The 27,980-nt window shown below is 40.1% G+C and overlaps 1 protein-coding gene across 2 annotated transcripts; it reads left to right on the top strand.

Annotated features, from left to right (window-relative positions):
* Nucleotides 1–126: 126 nt before the first annotated feature.
* On the top strand, nt 127–26,516 carry dctn4 (dynactin 4). 2 transcript variants are annotated; one of them, XM_057850572.1, is made up of 14 exons: nt 127–317; nt 947–1,017; nt 1,106–1,284; nt 1,370–1,413; nt 5,107–5,214; nt 5,554–5,574; nt 8,429–8,502; nt 8,690–8,802; nt 8,937–9,046; nt 11,892–11,965; nt 12,344–12,398; nt 12,548–12,655; nt 24,852–24,949; nt 25,018–26,515. In XM_057850572.1, the coding sequence occupies exons 1-14, from the start codon at nt 183–185 to the stop codon at nt 25,235–25,237; spliced, it is 1,410 nt and encodes a 469-aa protein (XP_057706555.1). In that variant the 5' UTR covers nt 127–182; the 3' UTR covers nt 25,238–26,515. The 2 variants fall into 2 exon arrangements, with proteins under 2 accessions (XP_057706555.1, XP_057706556.1); XM_057850573.1 differs by lacking the exon at nt 5,554–5,574 and having other exon boundaries at nt 25,018–26,516.
* The last annotated feature ends 1,464 nt before the right edge of the window (nt 26,517–27,980 follow it).

The following is a 27,980-nucleotide window of genomic DNA, read 5'->3' as shown; positions in this document are numbered from 1 at the left end:
TCATTAGTGAAGTCTTTTGGAAAACCATCTTTCCCGTGTAGGGAGGTCTAATAATTTGTGAATATGGATTCAGTTCCAATGGTCTCCGAAAGGAGTCGCCTTTAAACTCGCTTTCAGTGCAGCTCACACGACCGTGCAGAGTGACACAGCCTCAGCGACCGTGGAAGTCTGACAGTGTAGAGATGGCGTCTCTTCTCCAGCCAGATAGAGTCGTCTATCTGGTTCGCGGGGAGAAAAAGATTCGGGCTCCTCTATCCCAGCTATATTTCTGTCGTTACTGTAGCGAGCTACGTTCATTGGAATGCGTGTCTCACGAGGTATGTTATCCGGTTTTCTCTTGGTTTTGACGCACTAGCTTTTCTGTCTCTAGCTTGCTAGCTGGTCAGAATGATAGGCGGGGTTAAGGGGAGCTTTCTTCTGCACGGAGTGGCTGTGAAGCCTGTCAAATACGGAATCCTTTCTTTTGATTGGCTCTTTGTAAGCACTGTAACTTCCGCTTCTGTACTTGGCATTTTCGTATATGGGCGTTTAAGCTAACTAAACTTAGCTCTTTCTATTTATGTTAATCTTCAATGAACTCACTCGTAAATGTTTATAAAAGTTGCAGTGAACATCGATAATTTCATCCCACAACCGAATGCTATTTTCATTATGAGCAGAGCTTGGAAAATTCAACTCTTATTTGCGAACACCCCACCCTGAAAGGCCAAGTTCAGCTTCCCTAAGCTTAAAATTAATCGTTGATTTATGCCTTCCCAGGCTTGATATGGTTGCGATACTTTTTTTTTTTTTTTTTTTTTTTTATGTTTTGGGGGGGGGGGGGGGGGGGGGATTAATATGTTTCAAAATGTACCAAGATGTTAACCAAATTTAATGTCCTTAAGGTCGTCAACATACTGGATAAATAACTGGACACTCATTTTTACCCATTGTTCTTCCTGATCAGGTTGATTCCCATTATTGCCCAAGCTGCCTAGAAAATATGCCTTCCGCAGAAGCTAAACTGAAAAAGAACAGGTGAAATAAAGAGAGGCTTTTTAATGTTTCAAATTAATCTTTTGGCAACAATTCCTCAATTAAATTCCTCCACTGTTGTATTTTGCAGGTGTGCCAACTGTTTTGACTGCCCATGTTGCATGCACACCTTGTCAACTCGGGCCACGAACATCCCGGCTCCTTTGCCTGATGATCCCACCAAGACTGCTATGAAAAAGGCATACTATCTAGCCTGTGGTTTCTGCCGCTGGACCTCCAGGGATGTAGGAATGGCTGACAAATCAGTGGGTGAGTACTGATATGTAATATATCAAATGTGACGGTGCCTATATTTAAACTGATTTAATCCAATTTTGTTTTCCCCTCTCTACAGCTAGTGGTGGGTGGCAGGAGCCTGAGAACTGTCATAATCAGCGGGTATGTTCCCCTTCCTTTCTTTGCGTTGCCTTAGGTGGGTCACATGTTTTAATGTTCTGAGTAGACGTCTGTGGCTGAATCCTTGAAACAATCAGCTGCTTAGATTGTATTTGTGTACAGTGGAGCCTTCATGGTTGAAGACTATCTGCTCTAGGGCACTGACTGACCTCGTATTTTTATTTTTTTTCAGATTTAAAGATCATTTTCCCTTCCTTTCTACTAAAATGTTTCCAAAAATAGGGATACGAATTAGAATCTTTTACAATGTAAAACATATATTTTGAACATCTGTTGTTCTGTGCTGCAAAAGTCTCATGCCACCAGAATATTTGTTCTTCTATTAACTCATCCTTGACCATGTATAACTAACAGTCAACTAAGTATATAATAGACCTCCACAAAGGCCGAACTAGTATGTGAAAAAAGAAAATAAGTCATACATCTTTGTATTTGGGTTCATAATTGCTCATGAAACTGTGGTGGAGAAGTCAGTTTCTTTCTGTCAAAAATACTATAAGCATCTCAATCAAATATGAGGTTCCTAAATTGATAATCGTGAACAATTGTGTGTCAATACAGTATGTGTAGACACATACTGAACTGTACTATAATTTCTGAGCTATCCCACCACTCTACTAAGATCAATTGGGATAGTCTCCCAAATACTAAAAAGCCAAATTGGGAAAAGCGTTATTGAAAATGGTTGTACATTCACAAAAGATGGAGTTAATGCTCACGCAGCTGAGAGTTTCACAAGCTGATTTTTTTCAAGCATATCCATTTAGTTTTATGGTATTTTTTTACTAAAAAGACCAAATTGATGGACTTCAGTGGTGTTAAATTTTGGATGGTCGACTTAAGCTCACATAAACCACTCCTAATATTTTGTAATGCTTAAGTAGTTGTGATCCTGATACATTGTCTTATATCATTCATCAATTCGCATGCCATCTTCCTATGAAAAACTAACAGGGTTTCCCCTACATATGTAATATACATATAAAGATTGTGGCGCACCGCCACACCAAAATAAAAGAAGCAACGCCTTGCAAATGAGATGTTTTTTTTTAAAGGCTGTTTCCAACTAGGAGCAGCCTAGTGTGAAGGGTCCAGTGGCAACTTATTCATTTTGTATTGTAATGTCCGTAACTATGCACGACCTTAAGAGATCATCGGACTGGGGAGCTGTGACGTAGGGGGACGCGAGTTGGAAGAATGGGAGAGAATGGGAGTGGTTAAGCCATTTGGGATGCAACGATACAGTTAAGTCACAGTTTGGTGCGATTTTTGATACGAGGGACACAATTTTCGATTCGATTCAATACATTTAATGCTCTGAAACAAAAAAAAAAATATATATATTTTTTAAATGTTTTTTTTATTTTGCTAAATGGCAAAAATAACAATTCCATTATATAAACATGCGTTATAGTGCATCATATTTATGTGCTTACTTCTTACTTTCAGCACTTACTGAAAAGTGCTGAGAACAATCTTTACTGTTTGTAAAGTGGGGCGGGGCATACTGTGGATTGCTATTACTCTCTTAGCAGGTAGGTTTACCACATGAGATAAACATCCTATTTGTGGTCCGAATCAATTCATGTTACTTACTGAATTAACAATATATGCAGCATTATCTATAGTCACTGGTATGGATTGATTTGGCCTGCTTAGCTTCCATTCAGTCATGGCGTTTTTTAAAAAAAATTTTTATTCATCAATGTAGTATATGGACTACGCGTCCCATGATCACTCTCGGCTCACCCAGCCAATGGCATGGGATCTAACGTAGCACATCTAGGTTGGTATTTGATGATATCTACTGTGCGTGCGAGCGTTGTCGGAGATTAAAAAAAGTTAACAAAAGCCACAAAAGTCACGTCTGCTCATTACTGTACAACACCAGCATTGACTTTCATAAGCAAGACGAGTCTGAAGTACAGGGCTCTTAATTTGCCACTCATTGTTCATCATGTAACCGTGAGTGAGGTGACCCACAGTCTTGACCTGTCTGAGGTCAAAGCAAGGTTAATCGTCGCAGCCAACACGGCAGCAATGTATTTGCGGTCTTTGGTGTACGTATCCGAATAGACGGCCGTTCTTTAATATGTACGAGTGGGAATAGCATAACATCGCAGCCTAAATGCTGCTAAACAACGGACCTGTACGATATTGAAGCCGGCAAGCCGCCTCCATAAGTTTATGTCTTTCCTCACGAGCAATGATCCGCGTGCACCGTAGCTCCCACCTTTCATGCGGTTTGGGGGAGGAGTTGAGGAAGGGGGCTGCTAGCGGCAGGGTTTGTTTTTTTTAGGAAAAGCTGCGCCGGACATTTTAACGAGAGAGACGACAAAAATGAATTCGGAAAATACTTTTTGGGAACTTTTCATTTGGATCAAATGTTTTTGCGTATTGAATCGAAGAGGGCGTATCGAACGGTTCAATATAAAACAGTATGGTTGCATCCTTAGTAAGCCAATACCGACCCCCCCCCCCCCCCATCCGGGGCATTACAGTATTTTGGATCTGAATTTTCGGCCAAAGTGAGGGGTGGATGGCCGTCTTAGACAAAATGGCAAGTTTGAATGAATTTGGGCCAAAAGGCCCAACGTGCCTTGCTATATTTTCAGAGTGCCGCCGCACTAACGTTAACGCATCCAATAGCAGAGGGACAGGTGTATTTATATCTGTGCTATCAGACTGTTTTGGCGGATGGATATATGCAATCACCGCGACGAGACCTTGATAAATGCCCTTTTTTCAAGTTTTGCGAGCTCTGAGACTCTGGAAAAATGACTATCATACCTCTCCTTTCTAAGCAAAATGCAAAGCAAAGTAAGACAACAACAAAAAAACTTGACCTTGTCACCAAAACTAGTAAAACGCTTTACATGGTTATTAGAATTTCCCCCTACTCTTTGAAATGGGTTCGTTAACAGAAGAACTATTATTGTGGTAATGTAGTACGTATTTGGGCCAAATAAAAGGAAAAAGAAGGACTACGAGATGTAAGTTGTACTATTGCTACAAGAAAAAGAAATCGTATTAATATGTAGGGTAATGTACAGTGGTATGAAAAAGTATCTGAACTTTTTGGAATTTCTCACATTTCTGCATAAAATCACCATCAAATGTGATCTGATCTTTGTCAAAATCACATTGATGAAAAAACAGTGTCTGCTTTAACTAAAACCACCCAAACATTTATAGGTTTTCATATTTTAATGAGGACAGTATGCAAACAATGACAGAAGGGGGAAAATAAGTAAGTGAACCATCACATTTAATATTTTGTGCCCCCCGCCCACTCCCCTTTGGCAGCAATAATTTCAACCAGACGCTTCCTGTAGCTGCAGATCAGTCTGGCACATCGATCAGGACTAATCTTGGCCATTCTTCTCTACAAAACTGCTGTAGTTCACTCAGATTCCTGGGATGTCTGGCATGAATGGCTGTATTTAGGTCATGCCACAGCATCTCAATGTGGTTCAAGTCTGGACTTATACTTGGCCACTCCAGAACGTGTATTTGGTTCTTCTGGAAAAAAAAAAAATCTCATATGTCATGATAGGATGAAATTTCGCCATGGCACGACATGGTGAGGCTGTTCTACTCCAATGCAGCCCACCACCACAGCTTCAAAAACTCCTGGGGGAAACCCTGACTAGTGTTAATCTTATGTCCCCTCAGATCAACAAGCTGATGGAGTATTACCAACAGCTGGCTCACAGAGAGAAGCAGGAGCGAGACCGTAAGAAGCTGGCCAGGAGACGACAGTGCATGCCTTTAGCTTTTTCGGTAAGCTTTTCCCATTTTCAAAACTATATTACGAGTACTTGTATAGAAACTGTGACATTTACCTCAAAATAATTTGCAAAATGCTTTGCATTACTCCAAAGTTAACAGTCGTGTTAATCAAAACTAAACTAGAAAAAAAAACGAAGTGCTTGACAAACAGCTCAACAATTTACCAGCCTGCCTTTACACTTAAATTGTGATTACTGACAATTGCAATTCAGCTGTAGCGTGTATTGCTGTTGCATGTCACATAATGTTTGCTTAATCTCTTCATGCATCTTTATTCTCTCCCCTTTCTTTGCTAATGCATCCTGATATTTTGTTTTTGACCCCAACCAGCAACATACTATTCACGTGGTGGTGAGTTGTATTTGCTTTTTTGCAGTAATGTAGTCTTCATCTCTCATGTGTTAATGTGTGACCTCACAGATCACATGAATGTGCTTTGTGCTAATACGATATTCACACAGTGGAGCCTTTTTGTGTGGGTTAGCAGGGGAGAAAAAAACGCATCAGTGTCAGGAGGTCAAAAATACTGTATGAAAGTATTTTACCTTTATAAAATCATTTTGAAAAATAATCGTACAGGCTGTTGGCAAAAATGTCATAATTTGCTTTTATATTAGAAAAAAATGGTTTGTACCTCTATTGTGCTTGCAGTGCTGGCAAAAAGTATTGGCATCCCTGCAATTCTGTCAGATAATTCTCAATTTCTCCCAGAAAATTATTGCAATTACAAATGCTTTGGTAGTAGTAATATCTTCATTTATTTTGCTTAGAATGAAAAAACACAGAAGAGAATGAAAAAAAAATACATAAATTGTTATCATTTGACACAAAACTCCCAAAATGGGACGAACAAAATTATTGGCACTCTTTTAAAAATCATGTGATGCTTCTCTAATTTGTGTCATTAACAGCACCTGTTACTTAGCTGTGGCACATAACAGGTGTTGGCAATAACTAAATCACACTTGCAGCTAGTTAAAATTGATTAACGTTCACTCAAGCTCTGTCCTGTGTTCTTGTGTGTACAACCTTGAGCATGAAGAAAGAAAACCAACAAACTGTCTGAGGACTTGCGAAGCAAAATTGTGAGGAAGTATGGGGAATCGCAAGGCTATAAGTCCCATCTCCAAAGACCTGAATGCTCCTGTGTCTACCGTGCGCAGTGTCATCAATAAGTGTAAAGCCCATGGCAGTGTGGCTAACCTCACTCGATGAGGACGGAAAAGAAAAATTGACAAGAGATTTAAACGGAAGATTGTGCGGATGGTGGATAAAGAACCTCGACTAACATCCAAACAAGTTCAAGCTGTCCTGCAGTCGGAGGGTACAACAGTGTCAACCTGTACTATCCATCGGCGTCTGAATGAAAAGGGACTCTATGGTAGGATGCCCAGGAAGACCCCACTTCTGACCTAGAGACATAAAGAAGTCAGTCTGGAGTTTGCCAAAACTTACCTGAGAAAGCCAAAAACGTTTTGGAAGAATGTTCTCTGGTCAGATGAGACAAAAGTAGGGCTTTTTGGAAAAAGGCATCAACATAGAGTTTGCAGGGAAAAAAATGAGGCCTTCAAAGAAAAAAACATGGTCCCCGCATTCAATCATGGTGGAGGTTCCCTGATGTTTTGGGGTTGCTTTGCTAACTCTGGCACTGGACTGGTTGACCGTGTGCATGGCATTGTAAAGTCCGAAGACTACCAACAAATTTTGCAGCATAATGTAGGGCCCAATGTGAGAAAGCTGGGTCTCCCTCAGAGGTCATGGGTCTTCCAGCAGGACAATGACCCAAAACACACTTCAAAAAGCACTTGAAAATGGTTTGAGAGGAAGCACTGGAGACTTCTACAGTGGCCAGCAATGAGTCCAGACCTGAATCCAATAGAAAACCTGAGGAGAGATCTGAAAATGGCAGTTTGGAGAAGGCACCCTTCAAATCTCAGAGACCTGGAGCAGTTGGCCAAAGAAGAATGGTCTAAAATACCAGCAGAGCATTGTAAGAAACTCATTGATGGATACCAGAAGCGGTTGTTCGCAGTTATTTTGTCTAAAGGTTGTGCTACCAAGTGTTAGGCTGGGGGGTGCCAATACTTTTGTCTGGCCCATTTTTTGAGTTTTGTGTAAAATAACAATGATTTTTTAAATTTATTTATTCTCTTTAGTGTTTTTTTATTGCAAGCAAAATAAATGAGGCGATTACTACCAAAGCATTTGTAATGGCAATGATTTTCTTGGAGAAATTGAGCATTTCCTCATGGAATTGCAGGGATTCCAGTACTTTTGGCCAGCACTGGATGTCGATGAATTTTATGGAAAATGCAGACGGCACACGCTTGTTTGTCTGCTTTTGAGTGTCGTCTTACATACAAATAGATGGCAAATAGACATATCTTTGTTATCTAAATAAAATATACTAAACCCTACAAATTTGAGTTGATAGTTTAGCCTATTTATTTCTAAATTCCTTTGATCTCTGTGATCTTTGACCTCAGGACCCCAGAATTTAATAACCTCTTGCGTTACATATTCTAAACCTATCCTGCAAGTTTTCTAATAGACCCTTTTTTCATTCTTCGGTTATCTGTAACATAAACATACAGACAGACATTAGGAACCAAATACATAACCTACTTGTAACAGTAATTGAGACCTGGCATCCCCATATGTGGACATCACATTTTGGGTCACGTAGGTCACAATTGTATACCAAATATTGTAGCCTGCATGACCCAAAATGTGATGTCCACGTATGTGGACGCTATATTTCGAATTGCCCTATAAGGGTAAAAACAGAATTGAATTAATTCATTTTCTTTATCTTGTTATAATGAGAGATAACTTCTGAGAGAATTGTTATTACACTTGAAAATGATTTAGTATTTTTATGGGACAGCCCATACAGTAAAAAAAACATGCATCATTATAAAGAAAGAGGGCTGCTAATCAAAGCAAACATTGGAAAACAAAGACAATATTGCAACAAATTCAGTTGATTCTCTCCTGTTCTCCACAAAAAGGCATTTCCTGTCTTTCTGTGTAAATAAATGGCTTCCCTGGCTTTGACTTTCTTGACATTCCAAATCAATTAATAATTTCCGCAACGCCTTCCGTTAAATGTAGCCAATAGGGAAAAAGTAGCTTGAGATTCAGACTCACTTGTGTTGAAAACATTAAATGTGTGATGCTGATTTTACATTGATTTGACATGCAGGAAAAGTACGGCCTTGGAACACGACTGCAGCGTCAGAGGTCTGGAGCGCCCATTTCTACTCTGGCTGGTCTTTCGTGAGTTGCATTTTCATGAATGTTGGGACTTGAAAGGGCTAATCTCTGATATATTCATGTTGACAGAATCACAGTTGTGATGTGCTGCCTATTGGGTTTTCTTCAAGTAAACCAAAACGAATGAATGGGTGCCAATAAAACAATATTTTGACAAGTTGTCGATATAGCTGGACATTTTGTTTTGCAGCCTGAAAGAGGGAGAAGACCAGCGGGAGATAACCATCGAGCCTGCCCAGGCTGTTGATGAGGTGGAGCCTCTGCCTGAAGATTGCTACACAAGGCCCATTTGCTTGCCAGAGGGTAATATTTCTACTCAATAATGATTATACACTTCTCTGATTATTTTGCCAGTAGAATTCAGAGGTTTAGGGGTGCTACAATTTTCGCACCACAGTGGTTTGACATGATTCAACATCATTGTTTCCTCTTCCCAGTGACCCGACTGCGCCAGCGACTCCTGCAGCCAGACTTCCAGCCCGCAGGAGCCTCGCAGCTGCACCCGCGGCACAAACACCTCCTGATGAAGCGCTCACTGCGCTGCAGGGTTCGTATGAATGAACAGCTTGGGTTCAATAATTTATGTATCATTGATTCTCAACTGTTGCCAGTCCGGTACATGAATTTTACTATTGTCAAGGAGTCTCAGACTTACTTTAATTGGCAGTCGAAACAAAAAAATTGTGTTTTCGTGGGCACATTTTGTGTGTCTGTGTTGGTATCTGTTATCATATTTTGACCTCTCATCCAATCTGATTTTTTTGTATATGTTTTGCCAATATGATCTGATACCTATATTTTAGACCATTATCTCATTTACTCCCAGAAACGTATAAATACGTCCTATTTTTAATTGTTTCAGTGTCCCAAAAGTGTATTTATACGTCTTTTACAGTTTTTTTTTTCACAAGAGACATCTCTAGGTTCTGATGCAAGTTCGCTCCAATGCACAACGTTCAAAATCCATTTTAAAGCACTAAAACTGGCCACTGGAGGGCAGTAGCGCATTTGGTAAGAACTCATATCAGACCTTGAAAGGAAATGAATGAAGAGAAATAGTCAGGAAACGGAAGTTGGAAGAAGTATGAGAAGTGTGAGAAAAATGTGCAGAACGATCTGAAGCACACAAATTCCCTAGGGGGATTCTGTTATGAGGTAGTGGTCACTTTGCCTGGTACACCAGACTCACCGCTGTCCCAGCAATTGAGTCTGGCCACCGTTCAGCGGATACAATTTCCAGGGCGGAGCAAGCCGCAGCAAGTGTGGGGTCCTATCTGACATCGATTTTCGATAGTTTGCTTAATTGCCACATGCTCTGTTTTTTCGTGCTTTTCAAAGTTTGGATGGCTGAAATTCTTTGACCCTACATAAAATGCGCTGCTCTTATCAGCAACATTGGGATTCTCACGGCACATTTTGTACCGCATTTCCGTACGAGCATCATTTACTTCTAGCCATGGTACCTCCTGCAGCCACTTTTCAGCAAAAGTCCTTTTTTTCCGGTAGCTCCGGTGACGTCTCTGGCGTCTGTCTCTTTTGACGGGGGTGGGGGAACACGGAAATAATTACTCAGTGGGGCCTGCCTTTTCGACATTTTGAGAAGTTATTTTCTTGTGTCCGCCGCAAATACAGTGGTCAGTAATCAGTACGCAAAAGCGTATGGAAGCCGTTGAGGGCCAGCACGTTTGTCTACGTCCAGTACGCATGCGCGCATGCGGGCCACTTATGTGCACCCCTGCACAAAAGCAAAAAAATAGCTGTGTCAAAGTTAGTTATGTTTGAAATGTATGCTTCTACAAAAAGCTCAATTTCTCTTTTTTCATCAGAAATTGGAAAATTGCTCAAACTAAGCTATTTTCTAATCTTAATATCTAAAGAATGGAAAAAGATATGAACTTTTTTTCCTGCTGAAAGAAGAGAGTCTTTCTTTTGGTGGGTTCCATGTTAGTGCTTTGAGCGCCTTGAAAGGTGGAAAAGCGCTATATAAGTATAACACCATTTACCATTTATATAGCAACAGAACAGAATTTTCTGTGGGCGTTGCAAAATCAGTCAAAATCCAGTAAAACGGCCGGGAGCGTAGGGGGTTGCTCCGGTGAAAATGGCTGGGAGGGAATGAATTAAAAAATAATGCAAACAGGTTATAAAAAGATGCATTACATAATATATAACAGGAAATCGGACCGATAGCGTCATTTTTTCAGAGGGTCTGAATCGGGTGAAAAATATTGGGTTTTCAATTAAAAAGATTTGGTTTTCTGCTTCATGCTCGTACAGCGCCACGCCCTCCCTCCTTCTAAGCAGTGTAGCCAAACTGTCCAGTGCAGCTTGCTTTTGGTACTGAAAGTTAACGATGAATGACAGGTTTGTAGCTTTGATTTTACCAGAGAAGTTGGTAACTCTACGATCAAAGCCACAAATGTGTCAATAATCGTTAAACTTGCAGCCCAGTTATAAGTGTGCTGTGGCAACTCATTGTTTAAGTGAGAGGATGTTCTCAGCTGCGTGAGTGGATTTGAGTGGACTCACTCAATGAAGCATTTAATAAAGACGAGCATTTTTCTACATTATTCTTGTTTAAAAATAATTCACATAATGAAGACTGCGCAGTGGGACAGTAACATATTTGGAACTATTGTTTAAAAAAAAAAAAAAAAAAAAAAAAATCAGTTTTGGATCGGAACTCTGTATCGGCAGATCCTCAAAATCAGGTGACTTGGACTCGGGTGCAAAAATATGCGATCGGGAAATCCCTAATAATAAGTATATGAATCCCAAAAAGTTCAAAATCAAGAGACATAATACAACTCTGTTGTACAAAAGAACCAAAATATCAATATGATAGAAAAAAACACTTTAAAAAATGCTGTGGCTAACTTTGTCTGGTGATTCCACTGTAAATGACAAATCTTTTTTATTTTTTTCCGTTTTAAAGCGAGCTCTTCTGGTAATTCCTTGAGAAATGTTGTTTATAGATATAACATGATGTTCTGTTACTACCACTAGTTTCTAAAAATCAATAGTCCCACACAGCGTACATGTTTTCCAAGTGGTTTGATTTACAGAAGCAGAAAAGCGCAACAGTGCGAAAAACAAATGTGAAAAGTGTAGTGATCTGATCATGATGCTTCAAAAATAGCCCCATCGGGCTCCGATACAATTTTTAATGTGGCTTAATGTTTAATAACAGACACATGTCGTCCCTAAAATGTGAACACATATACTCACGCATACTTCAACCTCTGAAAATGACAATCAAGCCAATGTTTTTCATTTTATGGACAGAAGAGTTTTCCAACGGTATCTTCCCATTGGGGGGAAATGCTTGTACTTCAGGATTGATATCAATTTAATACTCATGTTTTTTTGTCTTCTCTATTTGGCACCCTTAGAAATGTGAGCACAACCTGAGCAAGCCTGAATTCAATCCAACTTCCATCAAGTTTAAAATTCACCTGGTGGCTGTGTGAGTGTCACCTATCTGATCAACACATTCAATATGCACCTGTTGTTCACTGTCTCTTTAGGTTACGCTACTATAATGACTTCGGTAAACGCTAACAATATTGTTTAACTAATATATTGTTAGCTTGTATAATTAGAATTTACTGAGCCTGTTTTTGCTGCTGCTTTGTCCAGGCTATTGTGATTTTATTTATTCCTGATAAAATGCTTTTATTTGCAGTTTTACCCGAGGGCTGTCATTTTTTTCCCCCATTGCCTTCTATTAGCATATGTTGTTTTTCATTTTCACATAAAATGAAAAACCTTGCACTTTTTTAATGACTCTTGTAATTGTTTTTTATAATGAGCAATAAATATAGTTCTCCCTTTTCTCCTGTAGGAGTTACATCCCTGAAGTGCGAATTATGTCCATTCCAAATCTGCGCCACATGAAGGTCAGTATCTCTAATAAGATGTTAGAAATGCATCATTTATACTCAACGTGCCTGCTCAGTGGCATTTCTATGCTTTCGTGGGTTTTCCATGACTGGCCCCAGATAGCATCAGCGATGTGAGTTGAACCTTGACTTTCTTGTCACGATAGGAGAGCCAAGTGCTTCTGACCCTGACCAACCCAGTGGAGAATGTCACCCATGTGACACTGGTTTCCTGTGATGAGGAGGACCCTGATGACATCAACAGCACTGCAGAGGTATTACAGCCGAACCATCTTCAGACTCATACTCAGAAACATGCACCTGGATATAGGGCTCAACAGTCAAAAAATGCACAACGAAGAGGGAAATTAACCTAAGCTGGTATGAAACCAACAATCAGAGAAAGTTGATTCTATAATTTCTTTATTCCATATTGAGTGATTCCGTATTTATTTCTCTCTGCTTAAAAACGTATGTATAGGTCACACTGGAGTTTAAGTTACAACAACAAACATTACACATGAGAATAATAACAATAAAATGGAGAGCAATACCGTAACATAGGATTCGGGTACCTTTTAGACAGAGAGAGCCAAAACCCAATACATTTTAAAATGTGATTCCCCAAGAGCCATACAGTGTGTGTCTATTTGCATGTATGTATGTATCTAAACACACACTGTATATTCTATGTTCTTTTGCCAGCTTGTCCGAGTCTGTTTTGTAAGCACTGTTTCTTTCGTGAATGCATTACACGGGAGGCAGAGGGTGGTCACGCTCTGCTTTTACGAGCAGTCGCCTAGTTGCGATTGAAATAAATCTTTAGAAAACAACAAAGAAAGTCTGACATCGTTACTTGGGTTGTTACAATCGTTGTGCAGTTGTGCACTCACCACAAGGAAAATGACAAATAAAAAACATGGTGTGGCACCGCGTAGATTTCCTGGACTAGGAAACCACAATCTGGGACGACCAGGGGTACGCGTCAGTAACAGTGGCCAAGACAGGCAGAGCCTTTTGGAGTGGTCGTTTCTTGAGTGGCGACAATTTGACAGTCCAAAAAGTCACGGAAGTGAAGCGCCTATGTCACCTGGGGTATCACACAGGTCCCTTTCATTTTTTATATACTCCAGTTCATTAGGTATCGAGTCGGGAGGGGCCGACCCCGCCGCTGGCCGAGTGGTGACTTAACGCACGAGGCGATCTCGCCTATTTCCGCGCGACCAGACTTGAAGCATATTATTGTGACGCACATTTGAAGTGTACAAGATTAATGTGCAAATGCGACATCAGCTCATCATAGCTGGTTCATGTCAAGCGAGCCGGCGGGTTCCACATTAAGATGAGGGGATCGCAGAGAGCCATATGCGCTCATCAAAACAGCCATATATGGCTCGCGAGACATAGGTTCCCGACCCCTGCCGTAACATATAATAGTCAAAACTTGAATAAATGCATGTTTGTGTTGACATTTTGGAGACATTTTTTATCCCATCAGTTAACATTTTTCTTTTTCTGAACCTTGCGAAAGGTACCGAAGCCCATGAGTTCCACAACTGCACTAAACGAACCTGTCGGATTAATAATAAAGTAATTTTTTTTTCAAATTGAAAACCGATATAGCTAAGCTAGAAACCTAATATCTTTGTGAATTCCTGTTTAAATTCCTTCAAATTTACTACAAAGAATTTTGCCTTTTACTGTTGATTTTCACGTTGGAAAATGAGATTAAGCTCATTTCAGACAGTTCCCCATTTAATTGTCACACCCTTGGATCATATACCATTTTCATGGCGTAAAATAACCCAAAACTTGTATTCATTTATTTATTTATTCATTTTTTAATCTGCACAATCCACGCTGCCTGTAAGTCTGTTACAACTTCCTCATAGCAAGTGCGAGTCAACCTTCCACTGAGCAAACCAGTTTCTCCTCCCATTACATAGAGAGCTAGCAGTTGAAAGAAATGGAATGAAGCCTGTAAATTAGGGTCAAACCAGTCCAAAACCTAATCTAAAATGACACTTTGCCTTTAGTCAGCATATAAAAAGGGGGGCCCTGTGTGTCTTAACCTTCGCCGATCCCCTTGGGTTCAATGGACCACTGTTATAGATGATAATGCATCTAGCCATCAAGCAAAAACCGAACACACTGTTGTAAGTACTAGTGGGAACCTCTTGGTACCTCACGATACAATACGATACGATTTGAGATACAAAGCTCACGATAACGATGATCTGACGATATGGCGATGCAACGATTAGCGATACATTGGTCAGGAAATCATTCGAGGATATTCTACAAACAACTAATAAACAGAAAAACAAGCTTCTGCTGTGAATTGGAATGAGTTCATCACTAGTAAACGTCCAACCCATTTGAACTGGGAGGGTGGCAGCGAATGAACATTCAAATGGATTGAACGTCTATGGCGGTCGGTGGCAGCCAATGCCTGGCAATGAGGCAATTTTGGGCCATTTAAGGTCATTTACCTGTTGATTTTCAGTTACTTCCTGTTGATTTTGGGGTATTTTAGGGGTCTCTTCCTGTTTATTTTGAGTTACAGAACAGGAAATGACCTGGGAATCACCCAAATGAATAGGCAGTGACTTAAGCTCAACAGGAAATGGCCTGTACATGCCCTAAAATGAACAGCAAGGACCTGTAAATGCCCTGAAAATCAGACAGAATGAATGTGAATGATCTGGTTTCGAATGAACGAACGTTCCCAGTCTAAATGGATTGGCCGTCGAGCACCGTCAATGCAGCCTTAGAGTTAACTGAGACACTATTATGGTGGAATATTTTGGTAGCCACTTTTTGGTTCATATTTATTTTTTTTTTGGAAATTGACACCTTTTTTAAACGATATCTCGATTCTTGGCAGGAGCATATCGATAACTTTTTGAGATACAAAAGAAATTGACACCTTTTTCAAACGATATCTCGATTCTTGGCAGGAGCATATCGATAACTTTTTGAGATACAAAGTATCACGATATATCACCATTTTGATATTTTGTCACACCCCTAGTTGTAAGGTCAAGTCATGGCCTGCAAATAGTCCAAAATCTGGGTGGAATTTAAAGAAAATGGTCAATGACTGGGCTCAAATATGCAAAGCGCAAGCCGGATTGATGAAGAGCACTGTTTGTGACTCATTAAATCCATGCCTCAGAGCTTTTATAAAAGCCAGAGGTGTGTCGCAACAAATTATTAGTTGTGTTTGCTGGATCACTGTGAATATTTATTTTGCCTCTGAATTGAGTGATTTCCTAATTTTCTTCAGCCCTTTTGTTGTTAGTCAGTGGAAAACAAACAAATTGACCCTGAGAGTTGCTAGCTCAGTCAGACTATAACAAAAAATGGCACTAATTGTCCGTAAAATACAGTAATAGGTACAGTACATTTAAATGTAATGAAACAACAAAATACAACAGCCAGTTGTGATATACTGGCAGGTCTTTGGGGGCCTGTTTCTTGGTAATTGGTCTCAATTTATTCTGTGACTGAAATGAATTATTCACGCCAGCACCAGCAGTCAGCAGAGCTTTTGGAAAACGACGCAGTAGAGGGCTACCTGGCCAATGAGCGAGGATGGGGAAGAAAAATAGTTATTTGGCTTTTATTGGTGCTTTGGGATCTTATTTGCTGCGCTAATCCAAATATTCATAGTTCTTGGAAATGCTTTCTATTTGGGGAATTCCAACCTCAGTTGTGTGCTTTGTTTATAATACATGTGTGTAGTTGTCATCTAAAAGCTGTTAAAATTAAATGTTACCGCAGTTCCCACTCCCTCTGGCATTGATGCACAAAATATACGCTAACCTTTCTTTAATAGTGGCGCAGTGGTTTGTGGAGGTGAGTAAAATGGGAGGTATTTGTTCCTGAGGCGGTACAAGAGCTTGGCAAAAAATAAAAAAGACGGACACAAAGTGGTTACAAATTGCACACTTTGTCTTCTTTTTATCTTCCATAGGAAGAAAAATCCACTAGACAGCTTCTGAATGCATGTGGCAGAATGTGTTATGGTCCATCTGGACCTGGCAGTATTCATCTCACAGGGGAGTCAGGTCCAGTTTGAGCTCAATTTGTCAGCTGTCACAGAAACAGTGACTGGCATCGTGATCCCATCTGAGGACGGTCCACTGAGTTGCGTGTCGCCGGCGGCCACTAAGAGGTCCGGCCTGACCCGATAGCCTGTTTGTCTTTTCGTGGTGACGTCACAGCCCTTGACTAGATAAGTCAGAGCTCCAGGCCAAAACACGAGCTTGACCCATTTCTAGTCGCATTGCGGCCAAAGTGAGTGTGTGGTTGACTTTCTGCTTCATTTGATATTCAAACACCTGGAGGGCCCCGTGCTCAACTGCGTACATTGACTAGCCCTTCCAAAAATAAAAGGTGGACGGGGGACTTGGCTCATCTCTAGGTGTGACATGATGTTGCTGACCTGTGCAGTCTACTAGTTTGCTCATGACTCAGCGGGTGAAATGTTCATTTTGCACTATTATGCTGGGAGGTGATGCAGCAACATCAGTCATGGTGTCAGACTGCAGGGTTTGCAATGTGAAGGGTTGTTGTTTGACAGTTATTAGGGATTCATAGTGGGCCGCATGAGTGATTAGCACATTTGCCTCATTCATGAGGTAGATTTTTTGTTAACCCTTCTAAGAGAAAGTGACTATTTTTTATAGTTAAAACTAAATCATAAACCCCTGTTGTCCACTACATTTTTGATCACAGGCCACAATATAAACAGTTGGCATTAAAGTGTTGACCTATAACGTGATGTTCACATATGTGGACGCCAGGTCTCATTTATGATTACATATACCGGTACAGTGGTCCTTCTACATATGAAGTTAATTCGTTCCAGGACCTTATTTGTAAGTCGAAATGGTCATATGTGGAGTAGGATTTTCCCATAAGAATACATTATAATTCCGTTATTCCTTAATAAATACTGCTGGTACCATTACAAATGGTAATTACACATGGCAAAACAAATTATAAATAAAAATTGGAATAATAATAATACAATAATTCCTGTAATAATGTAAAGAATCATGTTCTAATGTGGCAGATGTGTTTTGCATGCTGTACCTGAACGTACCGTGTTGCTGAAGTGACAGTGAGATAGGTGCGGTAGAGATTTTACTTACTCTTTTAATGTTGTTGTTGGCGTCAACTGTGGTGGACAGTAGACGTGTTGTGTTGCACAAGTTCTGAAATAAATGCTTAAAAACTCGACGAAGCTGGCGATTTTTTTGGCGATGTTACTACAATAATAATCGTCTCCTCAACTTACAATGACTGGCGAACGAGGTCTGAGGAGGACTGTCGAGATCGTAGACATTCTATGGTTGTATTGGTGAGCCAGTTCACGGACCTGCACACTATGCTCATTTTTCTATCATTTCCATCTTCATTTCAATAGTAAGCGTCACCATTTCCCCTTTTTCATCACCTACACTAACCTTCTTGGAACCCATTTTGATTTCTCAATAAAATCTGCCATGTATCTGTCTTGCGAGAAAACTGCGGTGCTAAATCGTCGTATTTCGACCATGTTGTCGGATGTAGAAACAAATGGCGAGTCAAATTTTACGTCAGATGTCGAAAAGATAGTGTGTCGAAGTGATCGTATGTCGAGGTACCACTGTACAGGGTTTCCCCTCAATTCTTTATAAGCATGGCGGCCCGACGTACTAAAACAGTGCTACAAAAGAAAGTATAAAAAGTGTACATATTTTATCTGCGTCTGGTGACTTTTGAAAGTGCAGTGGCGACACCTTCTGGTCGATATGTGAACAAACCTGTCCCAGCTCTCTGCCATTGCACTGAATTGCATTGTATTTTTGTTTTTGTTAAAACTGTATTTCAAAACTGCATTGTATTAATTTAACACGCTATAAATTAATACTGCTAATAAATGGATTGTAATATCACATAATAGCCATAATTTCAAAATTCCTATCAACTTTGGATTTGTATGTTTATTTTCCCCTCCCAAAGACATGGTGGGCCGCCGGTAGTCTTATCAATCATCAGGCTTAACAAGCTTTTTTGGGGGAAACTCTGATACATAATACATATATATTATTGATCTTTTTTGTATTTTTTGAATATTGTTTTTTAAATATGTGCATTTCAAAATGAATAAAATAACAATTACAAACAAAAATTAAATAACTAAATATAGGAATACTCTTTTTATTATCCCAATAATACTATACACGTAGTCCCCGGGTTACGACGTACTCGACCTACATGATTTCGACTTTACGACGGTGTCTCGTCCACCATTTTGCCCCCAGTCGTTTAAAAAAAAAAAAAAATTAATCGCGTAAACAGTACCTTATTGTTCCTCACAGTTTCTTATTTTTTACTTCATTAATATGAAACATTCTGTCCTCACTAAACGAGAGGTTGTTCAGCTTGACAGACAGCAAACAAGTCACATGTGGTATTTGAAGCTTTTGACTTCCTTCACTTTTGACAATTTGTAAATCTGTAACACAAAGTTACACTTATGTTCAAAATGACACACATTTTAACAATAAAACACTTGACAAAAAACAGTTGGTGTTCAAACGTCCATCTTGTCTGATCAGTATGTAAATTTAATGGATTAAATTGCCCTAATTTGCCTAACAAAAGTCCGCTACCTTAAATGCTACAAACGTATTTACAATTCTCATAGCAAATCGCTTCCACACAGCTCCGTAAACTGTAGCCCTAAACTTAATTACAAATGCATACAGAAACATAAATTAGGTGAAACATCCTACAGCCTTATGTAGGCCAAACCAGACCGCAGCTGTTCTTTATCCATGTCGGACAAGAGTCTGCTCCTTAGTCGTAAGGCAACAGTCCAGCCAGACCCAACGCTGCCACCAGAATGCAGTGTATCCTCCATCATGAAAGAGAATATAATACTTTTGGACTTTTTGGATAGTTATTTTGGGAATATGGGGTAATCAAAGAGTAAATTCCAATTTACACGAAAATTCGGGTTACATCGCCAGCGTAGGAACGGAACTCATTCGTAACCCGGGGTGTACCTGTAGTATAAAGTAAAGTAAAATATTGGTCAGTCCCTTTGTGAGTATATTATTTTTCCAATTTATTTACAAAAGTTGTGTTTAAAAAATGGTTTGTTTTATATAACAATGCAATACCAGTCCCTCAACAAACAAGCCTTTTGTTGTTTTCCTGAAAAGAAAAAATAGGATCACTCCGTTTTACACGCACCACTAAAAAGTCCCAGTATAAATACTGAAATAATGATAACCTAATCTCAGTTTAGTCTCAAATTTACGCTGTGTGTGAGAAATCTGGGCCTGTTTCATTAAACACAAAGCTGATATTTTCACCTTGTAGGGAGAAAACGCAGTGGTCTAATTCAAAAGCTCTGAGTCACTCTTTGGTTTTGATGGGAGTCATGCTGCTAGGTGGTTACATGGATTAATTGTACTGTCTTCCATCTGGAGAAACAGAATTTATGTTTTTCAAACAAAAATGTATTATTTGTAGTCACTGTTGTTAATCTTACTGAAAAAAAGTAATTCATTATAGTTACAAATTACTTCTCCCAAAAAGTAATTGCGTTAGTAACTCAATTACCTGAATGTAAGAGTAATTAGTTACTTTTACTTTTTTTTTGTTTTCCTCAAAAAAACAAAACAAAAAAAAAAAAAACATTGGCCACACTATGTGAAGTCTTTTGTGAAGGTTTTTTGTACAATTGGCCCGAGCCCAATTCTTTACCCTGATTTACCCTTTACCCTGAATCAACTGTTAAAAGTTGTTAAAGTTGCTCCCATTATTGCATTAGTTCCCTTCTCTCTACTTTCGACATATGAAAGTTTTAAAACTGTTTCATCATTTAAAGATAGATTCAAGTCAAGATTTTGCTGATTTAGAAGTATTTTAGATAAAAAGTTACTCAGGTTCGCTAGGAAGGTTCTCTACAACAGAGCCGTCCTAAAAAGTCTACTTGCTTTAAGATGGCGGCTGTCTACTAACGCATTTAGTGCCATGTCTGTCATTTTGCATCTAGTTATATCTATATACAGCACATGTGATATCTACCATGTCTACCATATCTACCATAACATGCAGGCGTAGTTTGTAGGTTATCGGCTACAACATGTATTATTGGAGCTACCTAGCATCGCGTTTGCTCGGCGTCACAACTTTCTTGCCTCCTCCCCACTCCTGCTCTGCTCTGTCGTCTCGGTGAGTCCGTCTCCCTCAGACTTTTCGACCAATATAGTAACGCATAGTAACGCATGCCTTTCCGTCCTCAGTAACGGTAACGGCGTTGCCAAGATGAGAAAAGTAATTAATTAGATTACCCACTACTGAAAAAAATAACGCCGTTAGTAATGCCGTTATATTGTAACGCCGTTATTAACAACACTTTGTAGTTTTAAAAGCATTTTGGATGCTAACATTGGATAATGTCTGCATGTTGTACAGTTTCCTTTGAACAGTAGGGGGCAGTAATTACGGTCATATAAATTAAGATGGACAATTCATTTAAAATGACTTTTGATTGTATATGAGAAAAAATATTGGTTAATCAGTCTGCTGTGAGATAGCTAGAAGGAAAAGCTAATATTGCAGTGTTCATCCTTCCACAGCACAGCCAGTAAAACAATACAAGCAGTTGAAATCATAATATCAGAGTCCTTTATTTATGATATGCTGGTTCAATATACTGTCCTGCTTTTGAACCAAGCTAAGGCAAAAATAGAAAAACCCTCACGCAAGTACATAAGTACTTGGACACTGACAGAATCTTTGATTCTTTCCTTTTAAAGTTAGTCCACTTACTTCACAGCAAGTTCCCCAGGATATTTTTCTTCTTTTCCCTTGCCATCGTCTTTCATGTTTCAACTAAGTGGAGCAAAAAGTCAAAGGAAAACCAAAGACGAACGCAGAGCTCATAATATGGCTCTGGCTGAAAATAGGATGATGGAGATTCTTCTACACGTCGTTTGTTGAAGACAACAAAAGAGGTAGACATCACTCCGATCAGTCAAAAATACTCAGTCTGCCAAGTTGAACTGGCTGCTCACGAAATGTCTGTTGTATTAGACCGCAAATTAATTTTTCAAAGTTTTAGTTGTTCAGAAGTATACTGAAAATAATTTAAATGACTTGGTAGTGATTTGGAGAGACACCAAGATTTTTTGTAAACATGTTCTATTGTTTAGGCCAGGGGTTTTCAACCCAGTCCTCAAGGCACACTGTGGGTCCTGGTTTTTGTTCCAGCCGATCCAGCAGAGACAGTTGAACCAATGAGGCTTCTGCTAAAACAAGCCACACCTGACTGCAATCAACTGATTGCACTTGTAAAACACCAGATTGGGGAAAAAGTGTTGTCATCTTGTTTGGTAAGAATGAAATCCTGCACCCACAGTGTGCCTTAGTGGAATAGGTTGGGGACCCCTGGTTTAGGCTATAGTTATTTGAAGACTTTTGACATGTTACCTGAACATGAGCTGCATGTTGTTATTATTAGTCCTAGAAAATGCAATTTTTGGAGAAACTCCTGTGGGTGACTTCCTCTTGAGATTAGGATATTCATGGGTCACTTTCTTTTCATTTCAGGCAGTGTTGTTTTTGTCAACAATGACAAAACCGAAAATATTTAGTCCACGAACAATTTTTTTCACGACAATGACATGACAAGCTAAAAACGTGGCTTGGGAGACTAGAACATAATGCGACGAATGCCAGTTTTCATCGGACGAGACGACAACGAGATGAAAATGCCAAATGACGCAGTATTTTCTGTCGTATGTTCACGTTATGTGACATTTTCATATTGTACGTGAAGTATGTCAGCTTGAATCGTAGCAATGTTTGGGTCGTGTCACTCATGTGAGTGGTGAGTTTAGGATGTGTTTCAAGCTAGGCTGCGCTCTATGTTGCTTGTTTGGAAACACATGGTAATATTTGTTTTCTTATCTTGGCAACAGAGAATGTGCAAGGTTGCTTTAGCCTTTAAAGGTAAGTGCTGAGTAAATGTAACTTATTGAGTTAGCATAGCATTCGCGTTAGCATTAGCATCAAATTTAGCGTGGCGAACATCCTGTTAAACACTCGGACAACTTTTCTATTTTACAAACAGGTCGTGGCTTCTAGGTGGGATTAATTTGAAAATAATGTACTGCTTTTCCTGCTAAGTCAGTATTATCACGATGTTGGAGTTGACCTTGTATATCATTGGTTCTTAACCTGGGTTCGATCGAACCCTATGGGTTCGGTAAGTCTCAGGGGTTGGGCGAAGGTAAAGAGCCCTATTTTCATACACTAATTGAATCTATGCAAAGTGGCTTTTTAAATCAGGTTTTGGCCTGGTTTGATCCCAATTTACAGGCTTAATCCATTTTTTAAAACTACCAGTCCTTCCAATGAAAAAACAGAATGAAAAAAAAGAATCATTATCATTTTACACAAAACTCAAAAAATGGGCCGGACAAAAGTATTGGCACCCTCAGCTTAATACTTGGTAGCACAACCTTTAGACAAAATAACTGCGAACAACCGCTTCTGGTATCCATCAATGAGTTCCTTACAATTCTCTGCTGGAATTTTTGACCATTCTTCTTTGGACAACTGCTCCAGGTCTCTGACATTTGAAGGATGCCTTCTCCAAACTGGCATTTTCAGATCTCTCCACAGGTGTTCTATGGGATTCAGGTCTGGACTCATTGCTGGCCACTTTAGAAGTCTCCAGTGCTTTTTCTCAAACCATTTTCTTGTGCTTTTGGGTCATTGTCCTGCTGGAAGACCCATGACCTGTGAGGGAGACCCAGCTTTCTCACAATGGGTCCTCCATTATGCTGAAAAATTTGTTGATAGTCTTCAGACTTCATAATGCCATGCACACGGTCAAGCAGTCCAGTGCCAGAGGTAGCAAAGCAACCCCAAAACATCAGGGAACCTCCACCATGTTTGACTGTGGGGCACGTGTTCTTTTCTTTGAAGGCCTCGTTTTTTTCCCCCTGTAAACTCTTATGTTGATGCCTGCTCTGCTTTTGTCGCATCTGACCAGAGAACATTCTTCCAAAATGTTTTTGGCTTTCTAGAGTAAGTTTTGGCAAACTCCAGCCTGGCTTTTTTATGTCTCTGGGTCAGAAGTGGGGTCTTCCTGGGTATCCTATCATAGAGTCCATTTTCATTTAGATGTTGATGGATAGTACGGGTTGACACTGTTGTACCCTCGGACTGCAGGACAGCTTGAACTTGTTTGGACATTAGTGGAGGTTCTTTATCCACTATCCGCACAATCTTTCATTGAAATCTTCCCATCACAACATCTAGGGAGGTTAGCCACAGTGCCATTGGCTTTACACTTATTGATGACACTGCGCACGGTAGACACAGGAACATTCAGGTCTTTGGAGATGGACTTGTAGCCTTGAGATTGCCCGTGCTTCCTCACAATTTTGCTTCTCAAGTCCTCAGACAGTTATTTGGTCTTCTTTCCTTCCTTCCTTCCTTCCTTCCTTCTCCATGCACAATGTGGTACACGCAAAGACACGGGACAGAGATCGAGTCAACTTTAATCCATTTTAACTGCCTGCAAGTGTGATTTAGTTATTGCCACCACCTGTTATGTGCCTCAGCTAAGTAACAGGTGCTGTTAATTACACAAATTAGAGAAGCATCACGTTTTTTTCAAAGGGTGCCAATACTTTTGTTCGGCCCATTTTGAGAGTTTTGTGACGAATGACAATGATGAAAAAAAAATTCCCATTCTCTTTTGTGTTTTCTCTTTGCAAGCAAAATAAATGAAAATATTACTACCAAAGCATTTGTAATTGTAATCATTTTCTGGGAGAAATTGAGCATTATCTGACAGAATTGCAGGGGTGCCAATACTTTTGGCCAACAGTGTATTTTCGTCCAAAAGACTAAGACAAAGACAAAAATTAAAAGGGCTTCCGTAAACAACCCTGATTTCAGGTTACTTTCTATTGAATTTCAGGCATTTCTGTGCCACTTCCTGTTAAATTTGGGGCATTTATGGGTCACTTCCTGTTGATTTTGAGAAGAAAGTGCCTCAAAATGGATTTTGGGTCATTTCCTGTTAATTTTGAGGCATTTCTGCATCATTTCCCGTTAAATTATGATGAAAATACCCCCCCCCCCCCCAAATCTTGGACGTGTACTTATACAGTACAACTTGTGTATTTCCCCGACCTCTCTTTATTGTACTTTTTTTTCTTCTTTCTTTCTTGGGCTGGTGCGACTTTTTGTCCGGAAAATGTTCATCTCATTGTGTATTTTTGTGGCTGACTTATACTGCGGTACGACTTATAGCCCGAAAATGCGTTAATTAGTTTTAGAGTTGGCGACACACTGTCAGACAGCAAAGATAAAGATGAGGCTCTCAGTTGGCATTGTGTAAAGAGACGAGGCTTGAGGTTTTGGATGGTGTTTGTTTTAAAGGTCATCGTGCCCCGTAAAGAGCTGGTCCTGGCAGGGAAGGATGCCGCTGCTGAGTATGATGAATTGGCCGAACCCCAGGACTTCCAGGATGACCCCGAGTAAGTATCTCATTCAGAATATTCCTACTGCGCCCCTAACTCTTCACCTCATACGGTCTCCTCCCCAGTGTGGTCGCATTCAGGAAATCCAACAAGATTGGTTTCTTCATCAAAGTCATCCCACGCAAAGAAGAAGACTGCGACGTCACCGTCACATTCAAGATGCGACATGACTCGCGGGACCTCACAGCTTCCATCAGACCGAGCGAGGAGGGCGCCGACACCACCGCTGAGCCTGTTTGGCTAACGCACCATGTGGAGCTGAGGCTGGGACCGCTCATCCCTTGAATGCCCGCAAACGATGGTGGCTTCTAAACGTATTGTTTTAAACTATTCCTCTCCTGACTAATATTCTAAAACAAAAAGTCAACATTTTGCAGCCTCCCCACTCGTTCTGGTTTATTTTGCTTTTTTGGCCTTTGTTGCTTTATCATCTGCAGTCTTGCTTACCTCGACAAGTACAAACTGATAAGAGCATCATGTCCTGCTTGACTTATACCATGTCAGTATAATAGAAGATTAGGAGCTGACTGTACCCTCCTCGCTGCTGCATTATTTTTCCCGCCTCCCTTCCCTTCAAGCAATATATTTTGTATCTAGTTCAAGGCAACCATTTGTCCCGAAGTTGTTTGCTGTTATGATGAAATGCATAAAACAGCAGCATCAAGGAATTCACTTGAAACTCGGCCGCATAAAAGAGGAGCCGATGAGGAGATCGAATCAGAACTATCTATAACAAACACACAGAGCGCTTGTAGTTCCCCAGACAATATCGTTGCACTAACCCGCATGGATCATGTATAATAAATACTACAACTGTCATTGCAAACATGCTGCTGTACACGGCTTTGTTCTTTAGTAAATGACGAACTTAGTGTTGACACTACAAGAAGCTCTGCATTTGACAGTGGAAATTGTCATTTTGAGCTATACTGTTTCATTTGCCATCTCTGTGTTGTGAGCTGCTGTCAGTTTTGATTCCAATTTGTAGCCTTGGTGAAAGGAGCAAAAACAAAAAAGGCGACTGATCTTCTGTAATGCCAAATAAAATATCCTGGAACAAAGCACAGTATTTTGTGTGTTGAATAAGTTGGAAAACAAGTACAGAAAAGGCTAAATGTTTCCAATGCATAGGTCCTTTTATTGTTTGTGTTCATTCTTCTTATATAGACCCTACCCACCGACGTCACAAAATCACGTGATCGCTGTATTGTTCCGCCCCCTTGTCCGTCATTTTGTGTCCATATTATCAATGGTCTCAATTGATCGAGCAATTTATAATGCATTTCATGGAAGACCCGGTGCTTTCGGATGCCGTAAACTCACTTGATGCGTTGCATAAAAGGCGTTATGTGGAAAAGCTTCAGTTTATCAATTCGCCAGATCCATATTTGGTGCCTAAATCGATGTTTTTCGACCCGCTGACTTCGCCATATTTGCCTGACATCTGCTAGCTACCCAGATATTTACAACTATCTTGTCCACACAAAATCAGCCTATTCTCACGAAAGTTTGAAAAACTTTAAGAGCTTGGAGGCTTATAAACAGGGGTGCACATATTTTTTTTGCCCAGGTTCTCAGAGGAGGACCTGGAGATGTGACTTGGTCCTCATTGAGCTTGAGAGCCGACCCGCCTGATGCGCTAAAATTATGACAAGCTTTAGTTAGAGCCAAATACCTTTTATTATATTAACAATTAATGCCTGATTAACATCAACTGGCACAACAAATTTGCCATTACTTTGAAGTGAAATGTAAAGAAATAAACATAAAAGCAGTACTAATTCAAAATAAAGGGCATTATGCGGCTCCCACATTAACTCCAAGCCTTTGTAAAAGTGGGATGTCCTCCTCATAAGAGCTCATTGAACGTGCATGTTTAGCTTTGTGAAATGCGAGCAAAAACACGTTTGTCAGTGCATGGCGCTGCTCTTCATTAACTTTATTCCGCCACTTGTCCATAGGGCGAGTGGGGTGCTGCCTGACATCGATAGTTTGCTTAATTGTCACATGCTCTGTTTTTTTTGTGCATTTCAAAGTTTGGATAGCTGAAATTCTTGGACCCAACATAAAATGCGCTGCCGTTATCAGCGATTCTCACGGCAAATTTTGTACCACATATCCGTGCGAGCATCATTTGCTTCTAGCTATGGTACCTCCTGCAGCCACTTTTCAGCAAAAGTCCTTTTTTCGGTAGCTCCGGTGACGTCTCTGTCGTCTGTCTGTCCTTTGACAGGGGTGGGGGAACACGGAAATAATTACTCAGTGGGGCCTGCCTCCGACATTTTGAGAAGTGATTATCTCGTGTCCGCCGCAAATACAGTGGTCAGCCATCGGTACGCAAAAGCGTATGGAAGCCGTTGAGGGCCAGCGCGTTTGTATACGTCCAGTACGCATGCGGACCACTTATGTGCACCCCTGCTTATAAATACTTCGTTGCTGGTTGGGTGAAACAGGTCCTCGTCCACGAAAATTCGGCAGGAATCTATCTTGTGCTTGGAAAGGTGAGTTACGAAATTTTCAATTCAAAATCTTTTGTTCTTGCTAACATCCACTGTCAAGTCTAATGTATTTCATGTCATTTGTCAATGGAGCTAGGGCTTTTAATGTTTATATGGTTTAGCGATAGCACTCTCACTACATACATACGTGTATGTTGTCGGCGATTAGCCTAGCAATGATCTTAATTGTGGTTGTCAGCCCAAAGCCCTCTAAATATATATTAAATGCATCTTACCAGATATAAAATGACTACTACATAATCTGTGGTAATCGTTTGGAGCCCAGTTTTGTCGTCGAATTGGTCTTTGTCAGTCACGTGCGAAACTAGCGGACACGCCCCCATGCGCCATTTTGAGTGTATCACGGATGAAAACAAACCAGAACAGGAGTAGCTCCGACGCCACATTACTGCCTCCAACTTCATCGCTGGATATAAAAAAGTCCCTCGTTTACGGTATCAGCGCTTACATTTTAAAAACTATAAATCTCTCGAAGCTCACGGACATTTAACGAATGGCTCGGTGCAGGA

The sequence above is a fragment of the Corythoichthys intestinalis genome, chromosome 11 (genome assembly GCF_030265065.1).
Source record: "Corythoichthys intestinalis isolate RoL2023-P3 chromosome 11, ASM3026506v1, whole genome shotgun sequence".
Lineage (NCBI taxonomy): Eukaryota > Metazoa > Chordata > Actinopteri > Syngnathiformes > Syngnathidae > Corythoichthys > Corythoichthys intestinalis.
The sequence above is the reverse complement of the archived record's forward strand: the minus strand, read 5'-3'. Positions and strand labels throughout refer to the sequence as shown.